General features: G+C 37.5%; 1 protein-coding gene across 4 annotated transcripts; it reads right to left on the bottom strand.

Moving 5' to 3' along the window:
* Positions 1-202: 202 nt before the first annotated feature.
* Positions 203-19,849, bottom strand: myo1eb (myosin IEb). 4 transcript variants are annotated; one of them, XM_048211615.1, is made up of 27 exons: positions 19,443-19,849; positions 18,136-18,273; positions 16,428-16,517; positions 15,995-16,089; positions 15,804-15,891; positions 13,964-14,053; positions 13,155-13,286; positions 12,768-12,902; positions 12,532-12,664; positions 12,196-12,392; positions 8,642-8,722; positions 8,470-8,556; positions 8,299-8,385; positions 8,032-8,199; positions 7,379-7,464; positions 6,946-7,027; positions 6,514-6,719; positions 6,274-6,418; positions 5,293-5,407; positions 4,923-5,092; positions 4,594-4,739; positions 2,570-2,716; positions 2,292-2,449; positions 1,689-1,763; positions 1,413-1,602; positions 818-981; positions 203-733 (listed from the first exon to the last, which is right to left on the bottom strand). In XM_048211615.1, exons 1-27 carry the CDS (start codon positions 19,443-19,445, stop codon positions 657-659), a joined length of 3,285 nt encoding a protein of 1,094 aa, XP_048067572.1. In that variant the 5' UTR covers positions 19,446-19,849; the 3' UTR covers positions 203-656. The 4 variants fall into 4 exon arrangements, with proteins under 4 accessions (XP_048067572.1, XP_048067570.1, XP_048067571.1 ...); XM_048211613.1 differs by having other exon boundaries at positions 1,413-1,605; positions 19,443-19,846; XM_048211614.1 differs by lacking the exon at positions 19,443-19,849 and adding an exon at positions 19,263-19,282 and having other exon boundaries at positions 1,413-1,605.
* Positions 19,850-19,948: the final 99 nt, after the last annotated feature.

Raw genomic sequence — 19,948 nt, 5'->3', positions numbered from 1 at the left:
CTCTAATGACACCTGCATCTGACTAGCAAGCAAGTAGGACATTATGGCTCACGGCTGTGATGCAACTATAATGCAATGAACACTTCAATATGTCCCACTCTATCTTACTGTTTAATTAGGAAATTTGTCTATAAAGGGGGGAAATTGTGCTTGTTGAATGAACTAACAAGCCTTTAAAACACTTTCCATGATGCTTATAATGGAAAAATTAACCAAAAATGGTTCCATTTTATTTTTGTTCTCCGAGTATCTGAAAACAGCTTTTCTGATTTTATACAATTGCACAATATCGCTAAAAAAGAAGAATTTTGATATTTAAAAAATACAACTTCAGTAAAATACAGTACATTAAAATATTGATGTATTCATTCTATTCTCCAAAAACATTTAAAAACCTATGGTAAAACAACATTATAGTTTTTCTTCTACATGTATGTCTAATATTACTTTCTATAAAAAAATTAATCACATAAAAGTTCATCGGGGTCTAAAGAAGGATCCTACTGAATATTTGTCAGAGTGGCACCATTTGCAGTAAATATCCATGCACTTGGGGGTATGATTTGGCACCGAGCTGCTTTGATATAATGCTGATGCTTTGTTCTTCTTGATCTAATTTCTGCAATGAATCACATTTTGTCCAATAGCATGCCAGTTTAGATCTTCTCAACGTAGTTGCCAGGAAACACGCCTTCTTTTCCTCGAAGACGGCCTAGCCACCAACCTGAGGGGTCTGGTCAGACAGCACATCTTGGGTTAGTGCAGAATTCACTTAGTCTGTATAAAGTTCACTATTAATGGTATAAAAATAGATTACCTTCACTTAGGATATCTATGATTTCATCTGTTTGAAAGCTGAGCTCATCTGTGTCTTGAGCATCATAAGCGTAGAGTGCTCTGCATTGTGGGGTGCGGGGTCTGGGTTTGGGTCGCCCTGACCCTGGGAGAGGCTTGTACTCTTTCGAACGTCTGCGATGCATCCTGAAAGAAAAGAGAGAATATTTTCTTTGAAAGACTGAAATAACCAGAAACACTAATAATAATTGGACTAAAACAAAAAAGTGGCTACAAAAAACATGACTACAAAAATTACTAAAATAATGAAAAAAAAAAAAAAAAATCAAAATATTTTTAGTTTAATGTATCTCTGATCAAACTAAACTAAAATTGATAGAGTGAAAACAAAATTAAATTTAATTGACAAACTGAAAATAGAAAAAAACTAAAAATATATATAATTAACCTAATTATGTCATGTACACAATTGCCTGCCATGTACTGATCTGTGAAAACTAGTTCCAGCTGAACAGGTTATGAGATTGTAAAGTCTTCAGTCAGTATGGCATGGAGGATATAATTCTGATAATAGCATTCATCTGAGCTTCCTGCTGTCATATGATCCGTCATCTCACCCTGCCACGCCTTGATCAGGAACCTTCATGAAGCCCATATCAGTGTAGATCTGGCTCTCCTGCTGACTGCGGCGAGATCCCTGGAGTCGGGGAAGGGTGGGCTGATCCATGCTGGACTGCTGACGGAGCAGAGAGTTCCTAACGGCGGGCTGCCCTTGGGTTCCTCTACCTCGACCATCAGATTTGGGAGCTTCTGAAATCATAAAAATATTTTAAAACCATTTCTAAAACAGTTTAGCAGCAATTCTTGTGAAATACATAAAACTGTGGACTTACCACGTGAATTCTGGCCTACATTGCGATTCTGGTTGCCCATGTACCTGCTCTTTCGGTTGTCACGCCGTGTTGGTCCTGTAGAATTGATAAATATGCTATAAAAATGTATCACAGTTTCCAAAAAAAAAATTAAGCAACACAACTGTTTTTAACATTGATAATAATAATAATAATAATAATAATAATAATAATAATAATAATAAGAAGAAGAAGAAGAAGATTAAATATTGAGCATCAAATCAGCATATTAGAATGTTTTCTGAAGGATTATGTGACACTGATGCCTGAAAATTTAGCTTTGACATCACAGAAATAATTTACTTAAAATACATTCTTCTGCTGAACACAAAAGAAGATATTTTGAATAAACAGTTGATGGGCACCATAGACTTCCATAGTATGGGGAAAAAATACTATGGAAGTCAATAGGGCCGACATTCCTCAAAATATTTTCTTTTGTGTTCAGCAGAAGAAAGAAATTCATATGGGTTTGGAACGACTTGAGGGCTAGTAAATGATGACAGAATTTTCATTTTTAGGGGAACTATCCCTTGGTACTGCACCCCCTAAACTAGTTTTACTAAAATTTCAACACACACTCACTTGCGTTTTTAGGCAAACCGGGGCCAATACTGACAGACAGGACCTTACTGCTCGGCTTCAGAACTGCATCGTCCCCCTGACCCATCTGAAATTGGATCTGTCGAGAGCCAGCAGATGCAAACGGACCCCATCCCCCTTTCTTCACCTTAAATTCAAGTCTAAGAGAGAAAAATGTTGAATGTTAGAATTACAAGACCAACATATGCACATGATACTTTTTCTGAGTATGATGTAATACAGCACATGGTAAATTTCACAATGAGGGAAACATTGCTCACAGGTTGTTGAACTTGAGTGGCAACTTTTTCCGTGTTTTTTCCTCGTAACGCTTGTACAGCAGACTGAGGAACTCCGTTTTAAAGACAGACTGCAGAACACTGTCATATTGATCCTCGTGCAGTATGAAGAGGTCATCCTGTAGTGTGCTGAGGAAAGAGATCCACCCATCATCATCATGCAATTCAAACTTGCTTAAAGGGTTAGTTCGCCCCAAAATTAAAATTCTGTCATTAATTACTCACACTCATGTCATTCCACACCTGTAAGACCTTGGTTCATCTTCAGAACACAAATTAAGATATCCAAGAGTTTTCTGACCTCTGTTAGTCTGCAACATTATTACCACTTTCAAGGCCCAGAAAGGTAGTAAAGACATCATTAAAATTGTCCATGTGACTACAGTGGTTCAACCTTTATGTTATGAAGTGACGAGAATACTTTTTGTGCACAAAAAACAAACAAAAATAACGACTTTATTCAACAATTTCTTCTCTTCCATGTCAGTCTCCTATGCTTTTCACATAGTAAACACAGTGCAGCACTTCCAGGTTCTACATCAGAATGCCGACTCAGTATTGGCTGGCTCCTGCGTCAGCATCACATGCATGTGTCGTGGTGCTCACGTGAACAGTGTCAACCAATACTGAGCCAGTGTTCTGACGTTGAACACGGAAGTGCTGCACTGTGTTTACTATGTAAACCTCACAGGAGACTGACAGAGAAGAACTGCTGAATAAACTCGTTATTTTTGTTTGCTTTTTGCGCACAAAAAGTATTCTCGTCTCTTCGTAACATTAACCCTTAAATGCATACCTCGGTAATGCATACCGAGACGTCATTCACTACCCTCCTCCTCGTTCATTTTTTAAAGTTAGACATCAACCTTCTTGGTATTCCTCAATCAATTAATTATAAAGAATATAACAAGAAAAAAAAAATCATAAAATTATAAAAGAATGCCTATTTTTGTATTCATTTTTTGTAAAAATGGTATAGGGTCGCAAACGACCCGAGGTGTGTATGAGTGTACGTATATTTTTCTGCACAAAAATAATTGAATCTTAGATGACGGAAGTGCAATTCACCTTTATTCCACAAGGTGGCAATGTCTGATACACAATGCTGAAGTGACGAGACAGAAATTGCCAGTTGCCATTCAGACAGAAAACGAAATAATAAGAAAAACATGAAATGGCTCAGCGATTTACTGCAGAGCAAGTACTGAATGCAATCAAATATGACTGTAACTGTTACAGGATGAATCTGGTGAAGCTGTTAGCAATCGAAATATTGATTTTGAAGATGTTGAAAATTATACAGTTTTGAGAATACGTTTGAGATCGCGAATGGGCTCATATTCGTGACCTCAAACATAAAACTAGCCCATTATTTGCTGAATTTACTGGGAAATGAGCTCTGACGAGGACAGTGGTGATGGCATAAAACATCTGCTCAAACGGAGCCCTTTCAAGCTCCAAAAGGTAACAAAATACGATTTATTTTATTCTTCTGTAATTGTTACTCTAATATCAGAGGAGTTTTATATTATCGCGACAGGTAGAGATCCTTCCGTGTTAGATATAGATCCGGGTCGATAAAGACCCGAATATGTAAGAATGATTGGCGAAACAGTCATGCATTTAAGGGTTGAACCACTGTTGTCACATGGAGTATTTTAACGAAGTCTTTACTACCTTTCTGGGCTTTGAAAGTAGTAATAACGTAACAGTCTATCAGAGGCCAGAAAGCTCATGGATTTCAACAAAAATATCTTAATTTGTATTCCAAAAATGAACGAAGGTCTTACGGGTGTGGAATGACACGAGGGTGAGTAATTAATGACAGAATTTTCATTTTTGGGTGAACTAACCCTTTAAATGTTTGCTCAAGTTCTTTAGTGTTAGAGAACATTGAGATTTTTCATTATGCTGTAATTGTATGATTTATTATGCATTTTGAAGCTGTAATATAGGGAGAACATTCATGTCCTAAAGGTTATCATGCATATTGCATGATAAAGTACCTAAGAGAGACAGACTGGATCTTCTCCACCTCAATCTTCCTTTTCAAGACCTCCTGGATCTGGCCTTTCTCAGGACCCTGTTTCACCTTCTCACGTCCAATCAGATAGAGGAACTTAGGGGTGAGAATGAGGTCACGCTTGACAGTCTGTGGGTGTTGAAACAGCATATGAGTATGTGATCTCATAAAATATGTGAGATGAACTACAATGTGCAGGACGAAACATCTGTTGTTGAGCAGCTTCAGTAATCTAGCAAAAAATACTACTAGACAGTTACAGAGGAAGTGATCCATGAGTTTCAGTAAGTTAAATGGGACTTTGAATCATACCTTAAATCTGCGGTCGTATTTGACCACCACATCAGCAAAGTCAATCCTCTCCCTACGACCCACAAACTGCCGAATCTCCGGATGGTTGTCCGTGCCGATGTAGTCTCCCATGAAATTGCGGTTCAGACTGTTCTTTCTTCTCTCCTTCTTGTTCAACAGGAGGTCAGAGGCTGGAATCAGTAAAACAGCAATATGATTTAATATGAATTTCATCTGATTGTATTCCCAAGGCCATAGAGTTTATTTGAGGCTTTTATTGACTGATACAGGAGAAGAACAATGGGATCCGGACACAGTCTTTATATATATTTCTATAAAAAGCGTCTATTATTCTGCATGCATCAACGTGAAAATCTGAGTTTGCTCTCACCTTCCTCTCGCATGCGGACATACTTGCGCACAGCGATGTGTTTGCGCCAGGCTTGTTGGATTACCCGAGCATATCCGTTGTATTTTCTTTCCCTCATCTCCTCCAGCAGGAACAACTGAAGATCAACATGTCATACTTAATTTTCATAGTCATCACTGCAATATCAGAATATCAACAAAATGCAAAACAACTTTGAGAAGTGTTTAAACCCATTAAAGTTCACAAGACTATTGCCTGAACATGCAGAGTCTATTCTTTATAAACATGGCCAAAAAGAAGCCATTTGAACAACAGCTGAAGAAATTCTTAATATTCACTTAACATGACTGAATTACTTTTAATCTTTTGCACGACGCCCAAGGAATGCATTTAAGTAGCCAAACTGAGAAGTAATTCAATTTGTCCTTGATGAAAATAAACAGACCCACCTCTGAAGAAATGAGTTACAATGGCAACACAGGAAAATAACACAGCCCCAAATGTTCATTTAATGAATTAGATTATTATTTCTCATATTTCAGAAAACATCACATTAAATCACAACTGTGAAATTATCCATTACCTTAATTACCTTCAACTTACAAACTAAAGGGGTGGTCACATTACACTTTTTGCGCCACTGACTTACATTTACACGCTTGAACATGTGAGACACAGGAAATGCAAGCTCAAGCAAATAAGTTTTGCATTTCGCTGTGTTCCAAAATTCAAGTTTGTGGAACTCTGCCCTGTAAATGCGTATCACGTGAAGACGTATAACAAATAGAAGACTAATATGACACAGCGTGACATTTTAGCTGAATTAAAAGAATGAAAATTTACATTTGCAGGACTGCAGTAAAGTGGAGTACATTTTTGATGTATCATATGTTGAATTACGTTTTTAAAAAATACGCTGCAGAGTGTCATTTTGCAACCGTTGATGTGTCCATAAATATTTTACGTACTCAAAGTCTAGTATGACCGCAGCATAATACATACAGATTCTGGGGCCTTGATGAAGATTTTGGTCTTGCCCAGCTGGTACTGGTCAGAGTCCATGTTGACAGATTTTAAAAGGTGCAGGACACCCTGTTTTTCATCTCCACGCCACTGGGGCCATGATTCTTTGGTCAAGATGGCATATCTGAGCAAGTATAATAGAACCGTTAATTATAGTACATCACATTTTACAAGTGCAACTTATCAAAATTCCCATAATTAGCATTTGGGTGATTTTACCTTTGTAGGAATTTCTTGAAGACACGTCGGAAGGCGTAGCCGGCCCTGCGCACACGGATGTTCTCTCGCAGTCCCAGATATTCCACCTGGTGTTTGACACGGCTTTCCTCCCAGTCGCGAGGCTTTTTGGTCTCGTTGGGCTTGATGCATCGAATATAGTGTGGGGTGCATTTCATTAATGTCTGGACAAGATTATTTGCTTGTTTCTGTAAGGGGAGAAGAGAGAAAATCAAAGACAGAAAATTAACAATAGCATCACATAAATTTATGAGCGTAATATCACATTCATAAATAACAATACACAGGCTCCAAAACACTCGCCAGGCACAAAATGTAAGTAAACAGAATACATGGTTCAAATCAAATTATAGGAATGTCTCTAGTTCAGTTTTTAAGAGTGCATTTCTATATTTTATAAGTCTATTATTTCACCTTAATCTTTGAACCTGCAGTGGTGGGACGGCCCCTTTTCTCAGCCTCAAGGTTCTCTGGGAACAGATCTTTGATGAAGGCGCTATGGGGATGACCAGAAAAAGGGATTAACCATTTCAAACATCTCTGAAACACTAATATCGTTTATGGAAGACATAATCAGAGCTGTCTCTAGTGAAGTAATACACCACAGAATATCTCTCACAAGAAGATAAACAACTCATCATCCTCCATAAAAATGCTACACCTTATTGATTTTATTATTTATTTATGTGACTTATTATTTCATTAAGGAAATACAGCTGAACTGCAGATGTTCTGCATCAGTGCATGAGTGCATTTAGGGGCTTTTAAAAAGCTTCAGCTGACCTGGGCTAAAAAAAAAAAAAAAAAAAAAAAAAAAAACAAATAAAATATCCAAATAACCACTTACAACTCACTGCTCTGCATGAGCTCGATGATGTCACTGAACAGCACATCCCTGTTCCTCTCACAGAAGCCGCTCACATCATAAGACACCTGGAAATAAGGGCTCTTATTACTCTCACCAGGAAGACAATCAATATTAGTGTGACTCTACTTGCTGGAAGCACTCTCTAAAACAAACACATCTATATTCAGCTATATTTCAATCCATCCAACTGCTTGTGCTGGGCCAAAGAACTCTGTTGAGAGCTTGATAAATGATTGCTGTTTTATGGAAATTAAAATAAAAGAGATTCAATCAGTACATTTAATTAGCAAAAAGACAAAGCTATGAGATTCACACAAACTACATCCACAGGGGGGCAGTGTTGTAGCCACACTAGAGGTCTACAGCAGTCCACTTCGATCCGGAAACCTGAGGTCTGACCCAAGAGGTTTCAAGTCCAAAACTTTGACGAATACCTAGGACACGGGTCGGTCTGGTATATGGTAACAAGGCCTCTAAACCACACTACTGCCAACCATCAAAAAGATGCATTTTATACTGTTTACCATTTATATATACCTGAGTTTGAAACTTTATTTTGCTAAAGATGTTTGCTAAATAGATATTTATCTATATATAGAGCTCTATTTGAACATTTGAAAAGTGTCTCTTACCTTGCCTGCGTAGTGGTGCACTATGAAACCTTTGTTCCAGCTGTTGAAATGCTCATGAGTGCCAATTTGTGACTGCAGCTTTTGCAGCAGAGTCTGGTCTGCACCCTCTCCTTTCGCATGCATGGTGGCACACACATCATCCAAGATGCTCATGATGCCAATAGGATTCTGGGTTATAAAGGTGGACATTAGATGCCATTAGATGAACGGGCGATGTTATGCATGATAAACATTTTGATGCAGAAAACCCTGAAAGTGTAAACTCACCACTTTGGACTCAATTAAATCACATACAACTTTGTTGTTAAAGTACTCAATGGCGGTCCATTTGATTCCCTCTTGCACGTACTCTTCCTGCAAAAGAGTTAGCGGAAAACATTAGCAAACACTTCTATAGAGGCCTATTTGCATTGGTTTATTAAATATAATTATTCTCACCTGCTCTGCTTTTAGTGTGAGCTCAATAAAAATCTGCTGCAGTTTTTCATTCACAAAGTTAATGCAGAATTGTTCAAATCCATTTTTCTGGAGAAAAAAAAGGCATGAGGTTGTTTAAACTGAATATGAGGAGTAAAAATGAGATGAATTTAGAAAATATAACTAAATTCACCTGAAAGATTTCAAAGCCATAGATGTCCAGAACTCCAATGTTTAAATCCTCACGGTCTTTCTGCATTGCCTTGTTTATGGCCTGCAAATGCAAGCAGAAACCAATTTAAATGATTTTTTTTTTTTGCGACATATAAACTACTGAAAAGTTTGGGGTCAGTAAGATATTTCAATATTTTTGAAAGAAGTGTTTCACACTCAAAAGGCTGCATTTATTTGTTATACTGAGAAATATTTTAAAATGTAATATATTCCTGTCACAGCCATATCACCATGTAGCCCAAGACTGGTTGCCCACTGAAGCTAAGCAGGGTTGAGCCTGGTCAGTACCTGGATGGGAGACCTCATGGGAAAACCAGGTTGCTGCTGGAAGAGGTGTTAGTGAGGCCAGCAGGGGGTGCTCACCCTGTGGTCTGTATGGGTCCTAATGCCCCAGTGTAGTGCCCCAGTCACTTACTATTTCAATTTCAATTTAATGAGGCCTTCCTTGCTGAATAAAATTATTAATGTCTTTCAACAAAAAATTCTTACTGACCCCAAACTTTTGAAGTAGTATATACTAGGGTTGTCACAGTACCAAAATTCCAGTACCAATACCAGTAAAATTCCATGATTCTCTGTACTGGTTTCAGTACCACAGACATTCGGTACCGTAACTGGAAATATTTTACCAATTTATTTAAAGGATTACTTCACTTTGAAATGAAAATTAGCCCAAGCTTTACTCACCCTCAAACCATCCTAGGTGTATATGACTTTCTTTTTTCTGATGAACACAATCGGAGATATATTAAAGGTGCCCAAGAATGCTTTTTCACAAGATGTAATATAAGTCTAAGGTGTCTCCTGAATGTGTCTGTGAAGTTTCAGCTCAAAATACCCCATAGATTTTTTTAAATTAATTTTTTAAACTGCCTATTTTGGGGCATCATTAACTATACCCTGATTTTGGCAGCGCCGCCCCTTTAAATCGAGTGCTCCCTGCCACACGAGCTCTCGACTATATTACAGTGCATTTACAAAGTTCACACAGCTAATATAACCCTCAAATGGATATTTACAAGATGTTCGTCATGCATGCTGTATGCATGCTTCGAATTATGTGAGTAAAGTATTTATTTTGATGTTTATGTTTGATTCTGTATGAGTTTGAGGCTATATGCTCTGTGGCTAACGGCTAATGCTACACTGTTGGAGAGATTTATAAAGTAAAGTTGTGTTTATGAATTATACAGACTGCACATGTTTAAAAGTGAAAATAGCGACGGCTCTTGTGTCCGTGAATACAGTAAGAAACGATGGTAACTTTAACCACATTTAACAGTACATTAGCAACATGCTAACGAAACATTTAGAAAGACAATTTACAAATATCACTAAAAATATCATGCTATCATGGATCATGTCAGTTATTATTGCTCCATCTGCCATTTTTCGCTGTTGTTCTTGCTGGCTTACCTTGTCTGTGCACAGATCCAGACGTTAATACTGCCTTTCCTTGTCTAATGCCTTGAACATGGGCTGGCATATATGCAAATATTGGGGTCATACATATTAATGATCCCGACTGTTACGTAACAGTCGGTGTTATGTTGAGATCCGTGTGTTTTCCGGAAGTCTTTTAAACAAAAGAGATTTATATAAGAAGGAGGAAGCAATGAGGTTTGAAACTCATTGTATGTCTTTTCCATGTACTGAACTCTTGTTATTTAACTATGCCCGGATAAATTCAATTTTTGATTCTAGGGCACCTTTAAATAAATATCCGCATCCGAGCTTTAAAATGGCAGTGATAGGGATCAATGAGAATGAGCTGAAGAAAGCGTCTCCATCCACATCCATCCATCATAAATATGTGCTCCACATGGCTCCGGGGGGTTAATAAAGGCCTTCTGAAGCAAAGCGATGCAATTGTGTAAAAAAAAAAAATCCATATTTAACAAGTTATGAAGTAAAATATCTAGCTTCCGCACAAGCCGCCTTCCATATTCAACGTGCGCAGAACTTTTTTTTTTTACGCAAACGCTTCGCTTCAGAAGGCCTTTATTAACCCCCCAGAGCCGTGTGGAGCACATATTTATGATGGATGGATGTGAATGGAGACGCTTTCTTCAGCTCATTCTCATTTATCCCTATCGCTGCCATTATAAAGCTCAGATGCGTCAGGATATTTATTACTAATTTTCATTTCAAAGTGAACTAATCCTTTAATTATTTGATTTTCTTTTTTAATTTAATTAAATTAGAGTTTATTATTTATGATGATAATAACTATAAGTAAATAATACAATTAAAATGTTGCCTTCAAATGCTTATAATTAAACACTTTATAAAATGACTAAGTGAAAAATTCGCCTACGCTGTTTACGTTGTAGACACAGTTCAGCACTTCCAGGTTCTACGTCAGAACGCCGACTCATTATTGGCCGGCTCCTGGATCAGCAGACACATATGCGTTGTGCTGCTCACATGTACAGCATTGGCCAATACTGAGCTGGCGTTTTGATGTAGAACCTGAAAACTAAAATGTAAACAGCAGGACAGGGAAAAGAAGAAATTGTTGAATAAAGTTGTTATTTTTGTTTTGTAAAGTATTCTCGTCGCTTATAAAAGTAAGGTTGAACCACTGTAGTCACGTGGACTATTTTAACGAGGCCTTTACTACCTTTCTGGGCCTTGAAAGTGTTCATTAAATTGCAGTCAATCAATGGAGGGGTCAGAGAGCTCTCGGATTTCATCAAAAATATTGTGCGTTCCAAACGACGTGAGGTTGAGTAATTAATGACAGAATTTTCATTTTTGGGTGAACTAACCTTTTACTGCACGTCTATTTTGACATACAGTATCAGATTGTTTTGTCCTGTCTGTTGCTGTGGTTATATCACTGTCAATCATTGCAGTTTCACATTTCACATAAGCATTTAAATGCAGTTGTAAAACCATAAACTTTGCAGTGTACTGAGCAGCATGAAAAACAAAACTTTTGTTCAAATTGTATATGTTATAAACAGAAAGCAAGCAAAGAGCACTCCTTTTATAATTACTGAAGCTGTCAATCACTTAGGCTACATTCAGCGCCTGCTCATTGAGATCTACACTTCTGCGAAAACTCCCACTATAATCAAAAAAGCTGTCTACACTGCATAATGCATCTCTTATTTACATTGTGTTTTCGATTTGTTGGTAAGGATTCGCCAGAGTGCAGAACTTTAAAGAACGCGGTGAATGAAAACTCCAGTGTTTTAAGAGGTGTTGAGCAGATTCTGACTAACTTAAACACCTCTGATTGGCTACGACGTTCAAGTGCTCAACAGATGTGTATGTAATCGCTTACACGATACACATGGGGGCATTTGAAAACAGCCGCCTAGCAGCAGGTGCCGAATATACCTGGTAATACCGGTACTGCAGAAATGCTGGTATCGTCACATTTTTTTAAATTTCAGTACCGACTTGGTACCGAAGAACCAGTACTTTTGACAACCCTGGTATAAACCATACGTAGGAACACAAAACATATTTTTTTGGTAATTTAAATCTAGCAGATTGACTTACATCAACCAAGTAGTCAAAGAGTCTAGAATACAGTGCTTTAGACAGGGCATCTCGAGTGAAGGAGGCCTGCTCCGTGTTTAAGGTGACAGAAATAGTCTCCGTCTTGCCACCCCACTTGCTGTCCATGATGCGACTGGTCAATTTCCTTTTTAGACCATCCTGATTGATTCCCAAAAGGTATGACGGGAATGCCAGGACTGCAGCAGAGCGAGAAAGTGAATTTACATTACATTAGGTAAGATACTTATCTGTATACAAGAATTTCTTGTTTTGTACTTCTCACTTGGAATCAGAAACACAGACCTGCTAAATGAATAAATACAAGAATAAACTCACAGTCTTCACTCTCCACCACAGCATAATTGCCCTCCTCTCTGAAAGCGATGTTTCCAAGATGGAGGATTGCTGCCACAATCTGCAGCACAGTATCCTGTGCATCCACAGAAAGGCCGACCACAGACATGGCAGCCTAAAAATGTAATATTTATAATTTATCATTATGAGATTGTATATACTGAATGGCAGGAACACAACTAGGTGGTTTGTATTAGGATACAATGCTTTACACCCACCATTGTGTCTTCAAACTCCTTCTTGTCATTGACGTCCTCCACAGTGTAGGTGCTGGACTGGTTTAAGTAGAAGTAGTAATCAGGGGTTGTGACGCCTAAATTCTCTCTCTGTTCCTTGGTGGCTCCTTGCAAGAGCTGATACGAAAACATCGGAGATAAGCCAGTGGTATTAACAACATACAGGACTTTTGTGCAATTTAAAAACTCTAATCTTCAATACTGCCCTGATTAAGTAGCATAAGCTACTAGTATGACACAATACAATCCATAATTGGCCTTAAATCATACTGACCTAACATGACACACAACAATTTGTCAACTTGCATTACACATCATTCCCTGCAATGATCTTTTCTTAGACGTGTTTCCTTGAGTTCACAGATTTACCTGGTAGTATATATGGAAATTCCTTTCCCCATGGTTCTGAGACACTACTCTGGATTTTTCCAGTAGGAAGTTAGAGATCTTTCCACCATCTGGTTCTCCTCCTCGGCTGAACTGTATTTCAAAGTATTTTCCCTGAAGTATGAAATAAACATATTATGCAGTGAACTCAAAGCTTGTACACTGATATTATTACATATTATGTGTTGACATACAGTACTACTGCAGAAAAGGAAATGAACAGTAAAGCCTACTGAACTACAACTTCACAGTCTACACACACACACACACACAAACTGCACACCAGCAAACACATCCTGCAACAGCCAACAAGCTATGACATGTTGAGAACCAGCATGCTCCAAATGACATTCTTAAAACTAGAAAGCACACCTATTCCAGAGACTGAACAGCAAAAATCTTCTGAAAAAATCGTTAAAATAATATTAAAAAATATTTTATTTGATTAAAATTTCAATATTATTTTATAATTTGCATGATATTTATAGAATTTAAAATGAATGATTCTTACATTTTACTTTTAACAAAATTTGATATATATATATATATATATATATATATATATATATATATATATAAATTAAAATTATACACACAATATATACACAAAATTATTATTATTATATTACATTATTATTATTATTATTATTATTATTATTATATGTAATATTAGTATTGTGTGTGTGTATATATATATATATATATATATATATATATATATATATATATATATATATATATATATATATATATATATATAGTTTGAGACTAATCATTGCGGCAAGACTTACAAAGCGACTGGAGTTGTTGTTGCGGACGGTTTTGGCATTCCCAAAAGCCTCCAGGAGGGGGTTAGACTGGAGAATGATGTCTTTAACATGCTAAACAAGGAAAGAGGAAACAACATGACATCACAGACAGTTCAAGTATGCCATGTATGATAAACACTAGACTTGTACACTGAACACTGTTCATTTGTTTAAACTATGAAAAGTAGTTTAAATGAAATTAATTTTATAGCTCCTGATTCATTCCATATAATTACATCTGGTAGCAAACTGTTCAATGTCACAGAAAAAACAAAGAGATCACTGTTTTTCATCTCAGATAACCATTTAGGTGATTTCAAGGGTGCAACATTTCACATACAATAAGCACAAAATGTGGGCAATATTAACAAAAGAAACAACCACACCCATGAGTTCACAGATTGGGTTCAGTTCAGTCTGGCTCTTTTTAAGCAAATGGCCATCTAGCACAGGGATTCACAAACTTTTTTGTCAGCCACACCTGTTTGACCTAAAATACTTACTTGAAGTACCTCCCTGAGATTTTAAGTTTATTTAGCAACACATTTGCATGTTCATGTTTCTCTAATGTTGGTTAATGGTGACGTGACATTCAAGTCAACAAATAAAACACTTAATCTTTTCTTAGTAAGTGTTTTTTTTTTTTTTTTTACTGTTTTCATATTTATTTTATTAATTATTATTCATTTTATATTTACTGAATTTAAAATACATTCATTTATTCATTTTATTATATTTAATGAATTATCAGCTAGGGCTGTCGCTATAACCGCAATTTCGTAATACCGCGCTTTTGACGAGCCAACCGCAGAACACTGCAAAAACCGCAGCAACCGCGATATTTGCATGTTTTCTATTTTTTGAAAGGCTATGTCCTTCTCGTTTTACACTTCATACACGTGTACTAAATATTAAATAAGGTAATAATGATAGCATAATGTGTACCATGGTGATTTGTACAGAGGCTCCGTAGATTTGCACTAAACAAGCCTAAACAGACAGTGAATGTGAGAGAGATCGACGGAGCGTGTGCGATTACCTGCGTCTGTCCTTCAGGCCGAGACATATATTCGTGAAAAAAAGTTGTCGTGTCCAAGGATAGCGAAATCTCTGCCTTAGCATCGAAGCATTACTGGTCAGCTGAGCCTTATAAAGTGACGCTCAACGTTAAAATGATTTCAACAGCTTGTTTCATTTCATCTCTCTTTGAATGAATCTGCGTTTTTGAACGTGCAGTTGAATGAACGGTTTAAAGACTCAAAGACAGTCCCTTGCCGCCACCTTGTGTCACAACAATGTAACTGCACTGACTGCCGTTTAGAACGCGCAGAGATGAGTAACGTTAGTTCTGCTTATACTCGTGAAATATCAGCAGAAAGTCTTGTTTTGTCAGATTCGAGGAAACTAACTATTATACATACAACAATAGCTCTACCATCTTATTGTCAGGTTTATGTTCTGTTTTGTAGACCCTTATTTTGACATTCTCTTTACTTCAATGCTCTATTTAGTTTCGTTATTGAATATGACTCTCTCTCTCTCTCTCTCTCTCTCTCTCTCTCTCTCTATATATATATATATATATATATATATATATATATATATATATATATATATATATATATATATATATATATATATATATGGCGGTAATACCGCATATCGCGCTATTGAGCCACTCAAAAATACCGCAAGGGAAATTCCTTAACCGCGACAGCCCTATTATCAGCTTTTCATCAAACTCCCTAAACTTCCTCACAAAGCCCAAGAGATTTGCAAACCCCAGTTTGGGAAACCCTGATCTAGCAGACAATAAACTCACCTGAACTTTAGGCCCACCTCCTGAGACTTTGGAGATGTAGCTCATAATGTACTTGGCTGCCACTGTCTTTCCTGCTCCACTCTCTCCGCTGTAACAGACACATTTAGACCACATATAATGCAAACATTTGATACCACACACATACTTTCAAGGTGCCTCATGGTGAGGGCGTCAGATCCTTGATCCCTGACCTGATAATCACACACTGGTTCTCTGAGTCAATCATCATGTTGCGGTACACATTGTCGGCCAGAGCGTAGATGTGGGGGGGATTCTCATACTGTGCCTGGGAGCGACAGAATACATGTACATCGTGGAATTTAATACGGCAGTCTTGGAAAATTAAAAGTCACATTTGCATGAAATTGAGGTAGTGATATCATTCCGTAAACAGAAAAACCTCCTTATTTGCATCTGTGCTATCTATGATTTGGCCATCCAGTGGAAGATGTTAACAAATACAAATCCGCAGGCAGTCTCTGGAAGTCAATGGCAAGACTGGACATGCAATGGCATTGCTCTGCTCTGTCTGTCCATGTGTATATGTCTTATCCTGCAGGAATGATTATTCATCTGAACTTTAATTCCATTTCTTATTCATGTATTTAGGTATGCTGTACTTACGGCTCCCTGATAAAGTTCAATCTCACGGTCTGTGAAATATGGCAGCTGTTTGAAGGGGTTCACTGATATCAGCACAGGACCAATGTATGTCTGAAGAGTTGGTTATGGCAAAAACAAAAGCTGGTAGGTTGAAATAAAGGGATGTGAGATAAGCTATCAGAAGTTTGCTTCTCTCAAATGCATATTTATGACATTTGGAGAGCAGGGAAAAGGGACAGCAGTCTCCAAATCAATGTGTGTGTGTGTGTGTGTGTGTGTGTGTGTGTGTGTGTGTGTGTGTGTGTGTGTGTGTGTGTGTGTGTGTGTATGTATGTATATATATATCACACACACACAGTATCTCACAAAAGTGAGTACACCCCTCACATTTCAGCAGCCATTTTAGTATATCTTCTCAAGGGACAATACTATAGAAATGAAACTTGGATATATTTTAGTGTAGTCAATATGCTGCTTGTATAGCAGTATAGATTTACTGTTCTCTGAAAATAACTTATAGCCATGATTGTCAAAATAGCTGGCAACAAAAGTGAGTACAACCTAAGTGATAACAGCTGTATGTCATTTAACCATGCAAAGCCACATGTCCTATTCATCATGTTCATGTTGGAGATAGATTGTTATCCCTCGATAGAAACCGTGAACAAAGGGGCAGAAGCTCAAACTAAACCCCACCGTCAACCCCCCACGCACCTTGGACAACCTGCCAAGAGCTTGAATTACTGGAACCATGTCCTGTGGTCTGATGAGACTAAGATAAACTTGTTTGGCTCAGATGGTGTCCAGCATGTGTGGCGACGCCCTGGTGAGGAGCACCAAGAAAACTGTGTCTTGCCTACAGTCAAGCATGGTGATGGTAGCATCATGGTCTGGGGCTGCATGATTGCTGCTGGTACTGGGGAGCTCTGCTTCATTTGGGGAAACATGGATTCCAACATGTACTGTGACATTCTGAAGCAGAACATGATGCCCTCCCTTCAGAAACGGCAGTTTTCCAACATGATAACGACCCCAAACACACCACTAAGATGACAACTGCCTTGCTGAGGAAGCTGAAGGTGAAGGTCATGGAGTGACCAAGTATGTCTCAAGACCTGAACCCTACTGAGCACCTGTGGGGCATCCTCAAGCGGAAGGTGGAGAAGCGCCATGTGTCTAACATCCAGCAGCTCCGTGATGTCATTATGGAGGAGTGGAAGAGGATCCCTAACCTGTGCAGCTCTGGTGAACTCCATGCCCAGGATGATTAAGGCAGTGCTAAATAACAGTGGTGCTCACACAAAATATTGACACTTTGGACACAGTTTTGACATGTTCACTTAGGGTGTTGCCAGTTATTTAGACAATAATGGCTGTATGTTGAGTAATTTTCAGAGGACAGTAAATCTGTACTGCTATACAAGCTGCACATTGACTACTCTAAAATATATCCAAGTTTCATTTCTATAGAATTGTCCCTTGAGAACATATAATAAAATGGTTGCTGAAATGTGAGGGGTGTATAATCATATTCAATATATATATATCACATATAATCATATATATATATATATATATATATATATATATATATATATATATATATATATATAGATAGATAGATAGATAGATAGATAGATAGATAGATAGATAGAACTTTAGAGAAGTAGTGTATATTTAAGTATGCCAAATAACTAAATAATTGTAATTATTTCAGACATAAGGATACAAAAATGTAGTCATCCATGTATCTTTTCTTGAGGTTATCTGTGATGGCTTCTTCACTGATCTTGGAGAGGAGGACCATGTCGTCCACACCACTGACCTTAACATTCTGGGTCTGCCAGTGATATTTCTCTTTGCTTCCCTGTGCGAGAGAGACAGAGGACAGGTTATTTATTCAAACACATCTCTATGGTCACCTGTGATCGAATGCTGACATACTGTTGGGTAAATAAAGCTTTAAATGCATTCTAGAACTTTAAACATTTGCACTGCAACATTTGGCTGGTGTTGAGCAGAATTAATAGGTTAACAAGTTTATTAAAGAGTTAATAAGTGTAAGAATATACTGATTAACTGAGAACCAGTGGTAACCATGCACATAGGAGGAAATGACATTTATAAAATACTTTCTGTCGTGAGACTTTTGAGCCTCTGACACTTTGACAAGACAGTACTGTGACAATAACAAAACTACTACGGAGACTTTGAGCTCCTGTACAGATTATATTTAAACGAATGTTATTTAGTCAGGAATATGCGGTCTAGGTCTACAACAAAACAAAGAATTGTAAGCCATATTTCTATTTACCCCCAAGCAAAAAAACTTTAGGCAAATGCTTAGTCAGGAGATTAAGAATTAAGTATAACAATTAATATATGTGATACATATATCTACTCCTTTAATAAGTCGTAAACAGTAATTCTGAAAATATGCGTGCTTCCCTCCCAGATTCTAAAGAGAAAAATAAAAATCCACAAATGTTTTATTTTCAGGCTTGAATTGAATTTGAACTCAGATTACTCAAGTTTATTTGTTTTTATGATTTCCCCCCAGTGGAACTCACTGACATTTTCATCAATAGAATTGTATGAATTGTCTTGAATCCTAGGATTTAATGAAGTTATTGTGCTTTAGATTTTCTTAACAGAATTCTTGTTTATGTAATGTCCCAAAATCGAGTTTGATAGTGTTAGACGAGCAAAACATTGTCGACCTAATAAACGTTTTTCAAAAGTTATTCCTGGACCATAGTTATTCAGGCCATAGGCTACTCATGATTTGAGATTTCACTGATTCACTCTGACAGGAAAAATAATCGCGCAAATGTCTTATAAATCTTCATAAATAACCATTTGTTTCGTCGACAATTAAAGTGCAACTTCTATGTTGTAGTAGTAGCCATTCCTATCAAACAATCACAACTTTGTTAACAAGATTTAGAGCCAGCTGCAGCTCTTAATTTATTAACTCTACCTAAAAATTATTTTAATTAGTAATTAGCAAGGTTTTTTCCCTTTTAAATCACTTACCATTATGAATTAAAGGTACTTCCTGTATCACACCCTTGATAAACTTTCAGTCCTGTGTGGACTCCTCGAGGAACTCTTGCAAGCTTCAGGTGAAACTCCAGGATTTAACTAGTCGTCCATTTGATATTCCATCTATAACCTCCGAAACAATTTCTTAATTATATCCAAAAGCGTAAACGGCTCTGGATAGAGTGTTTCATGTATCGGAAACACTGTAAAACGATGAAATGGTTAGTTTTACGGGTGTTGTCCATGCAGCAGCAAGTGTAGGCAGGTATCGGAGTTTTTCCTTCTGTCGGTTGCGGAAGGAATCACAGATACTCGCACATAACGGCGCCACCCCACGATCCTGAACGGATTTACCTGCGCCACAGGTAATCACAGCACACTACAAGCACAGGAAAATGAGCCTCTAGGCCAGGGCTGTAGCTAGTGAGGTGAAACTGTTTCAGTGGCTCACAACACTTTCAAAATGTTACTTAAAAAATGGTATGGGGTCTTTCTAG

This window comes from Megalobrama amblycephala, linkage group LG13, assembly GCF_018812025.1.
Source record: "Megalobrama amblycephala isolate DHTTF-2021 linkage group LG13, ASM1881202v1, whole genome shotgun sequence".
In the NCBI taxonomy this organism is placed as follows: domain Eukaryota; kingdom Metazoa; phylum Chordata; class Actinopteri; order Cypriniformes; family Xenocyprididae; genus Megalobrama; species Megalobrama amblycephala.
The sequence above is the reverse complement of the archived record's forward strand: the minus strand, read 5'-3'. Positions and strand labels throughout refer to the sequence as shown.

Excerpts from the sequence above, each read along its gene's own strand:
- myo1eb (XM_048211613.1), bottom strand. Across the intron at positions 6,720-6,945 it reads CTGCAGGTTCAAAGATTAAG|AAACAAGCAAATAATCTTGT; the intron begins GTGAAATAATAG and ends CTCCCCTTACAG. Across the intron at positions 1,606-1,688 it reads TGTAGGCCAGAATTCACGTG|AAGCTCCCAAATCTGATGGT; the intron begins GTAAGTCCACAG and ends TTATGATTTCAG.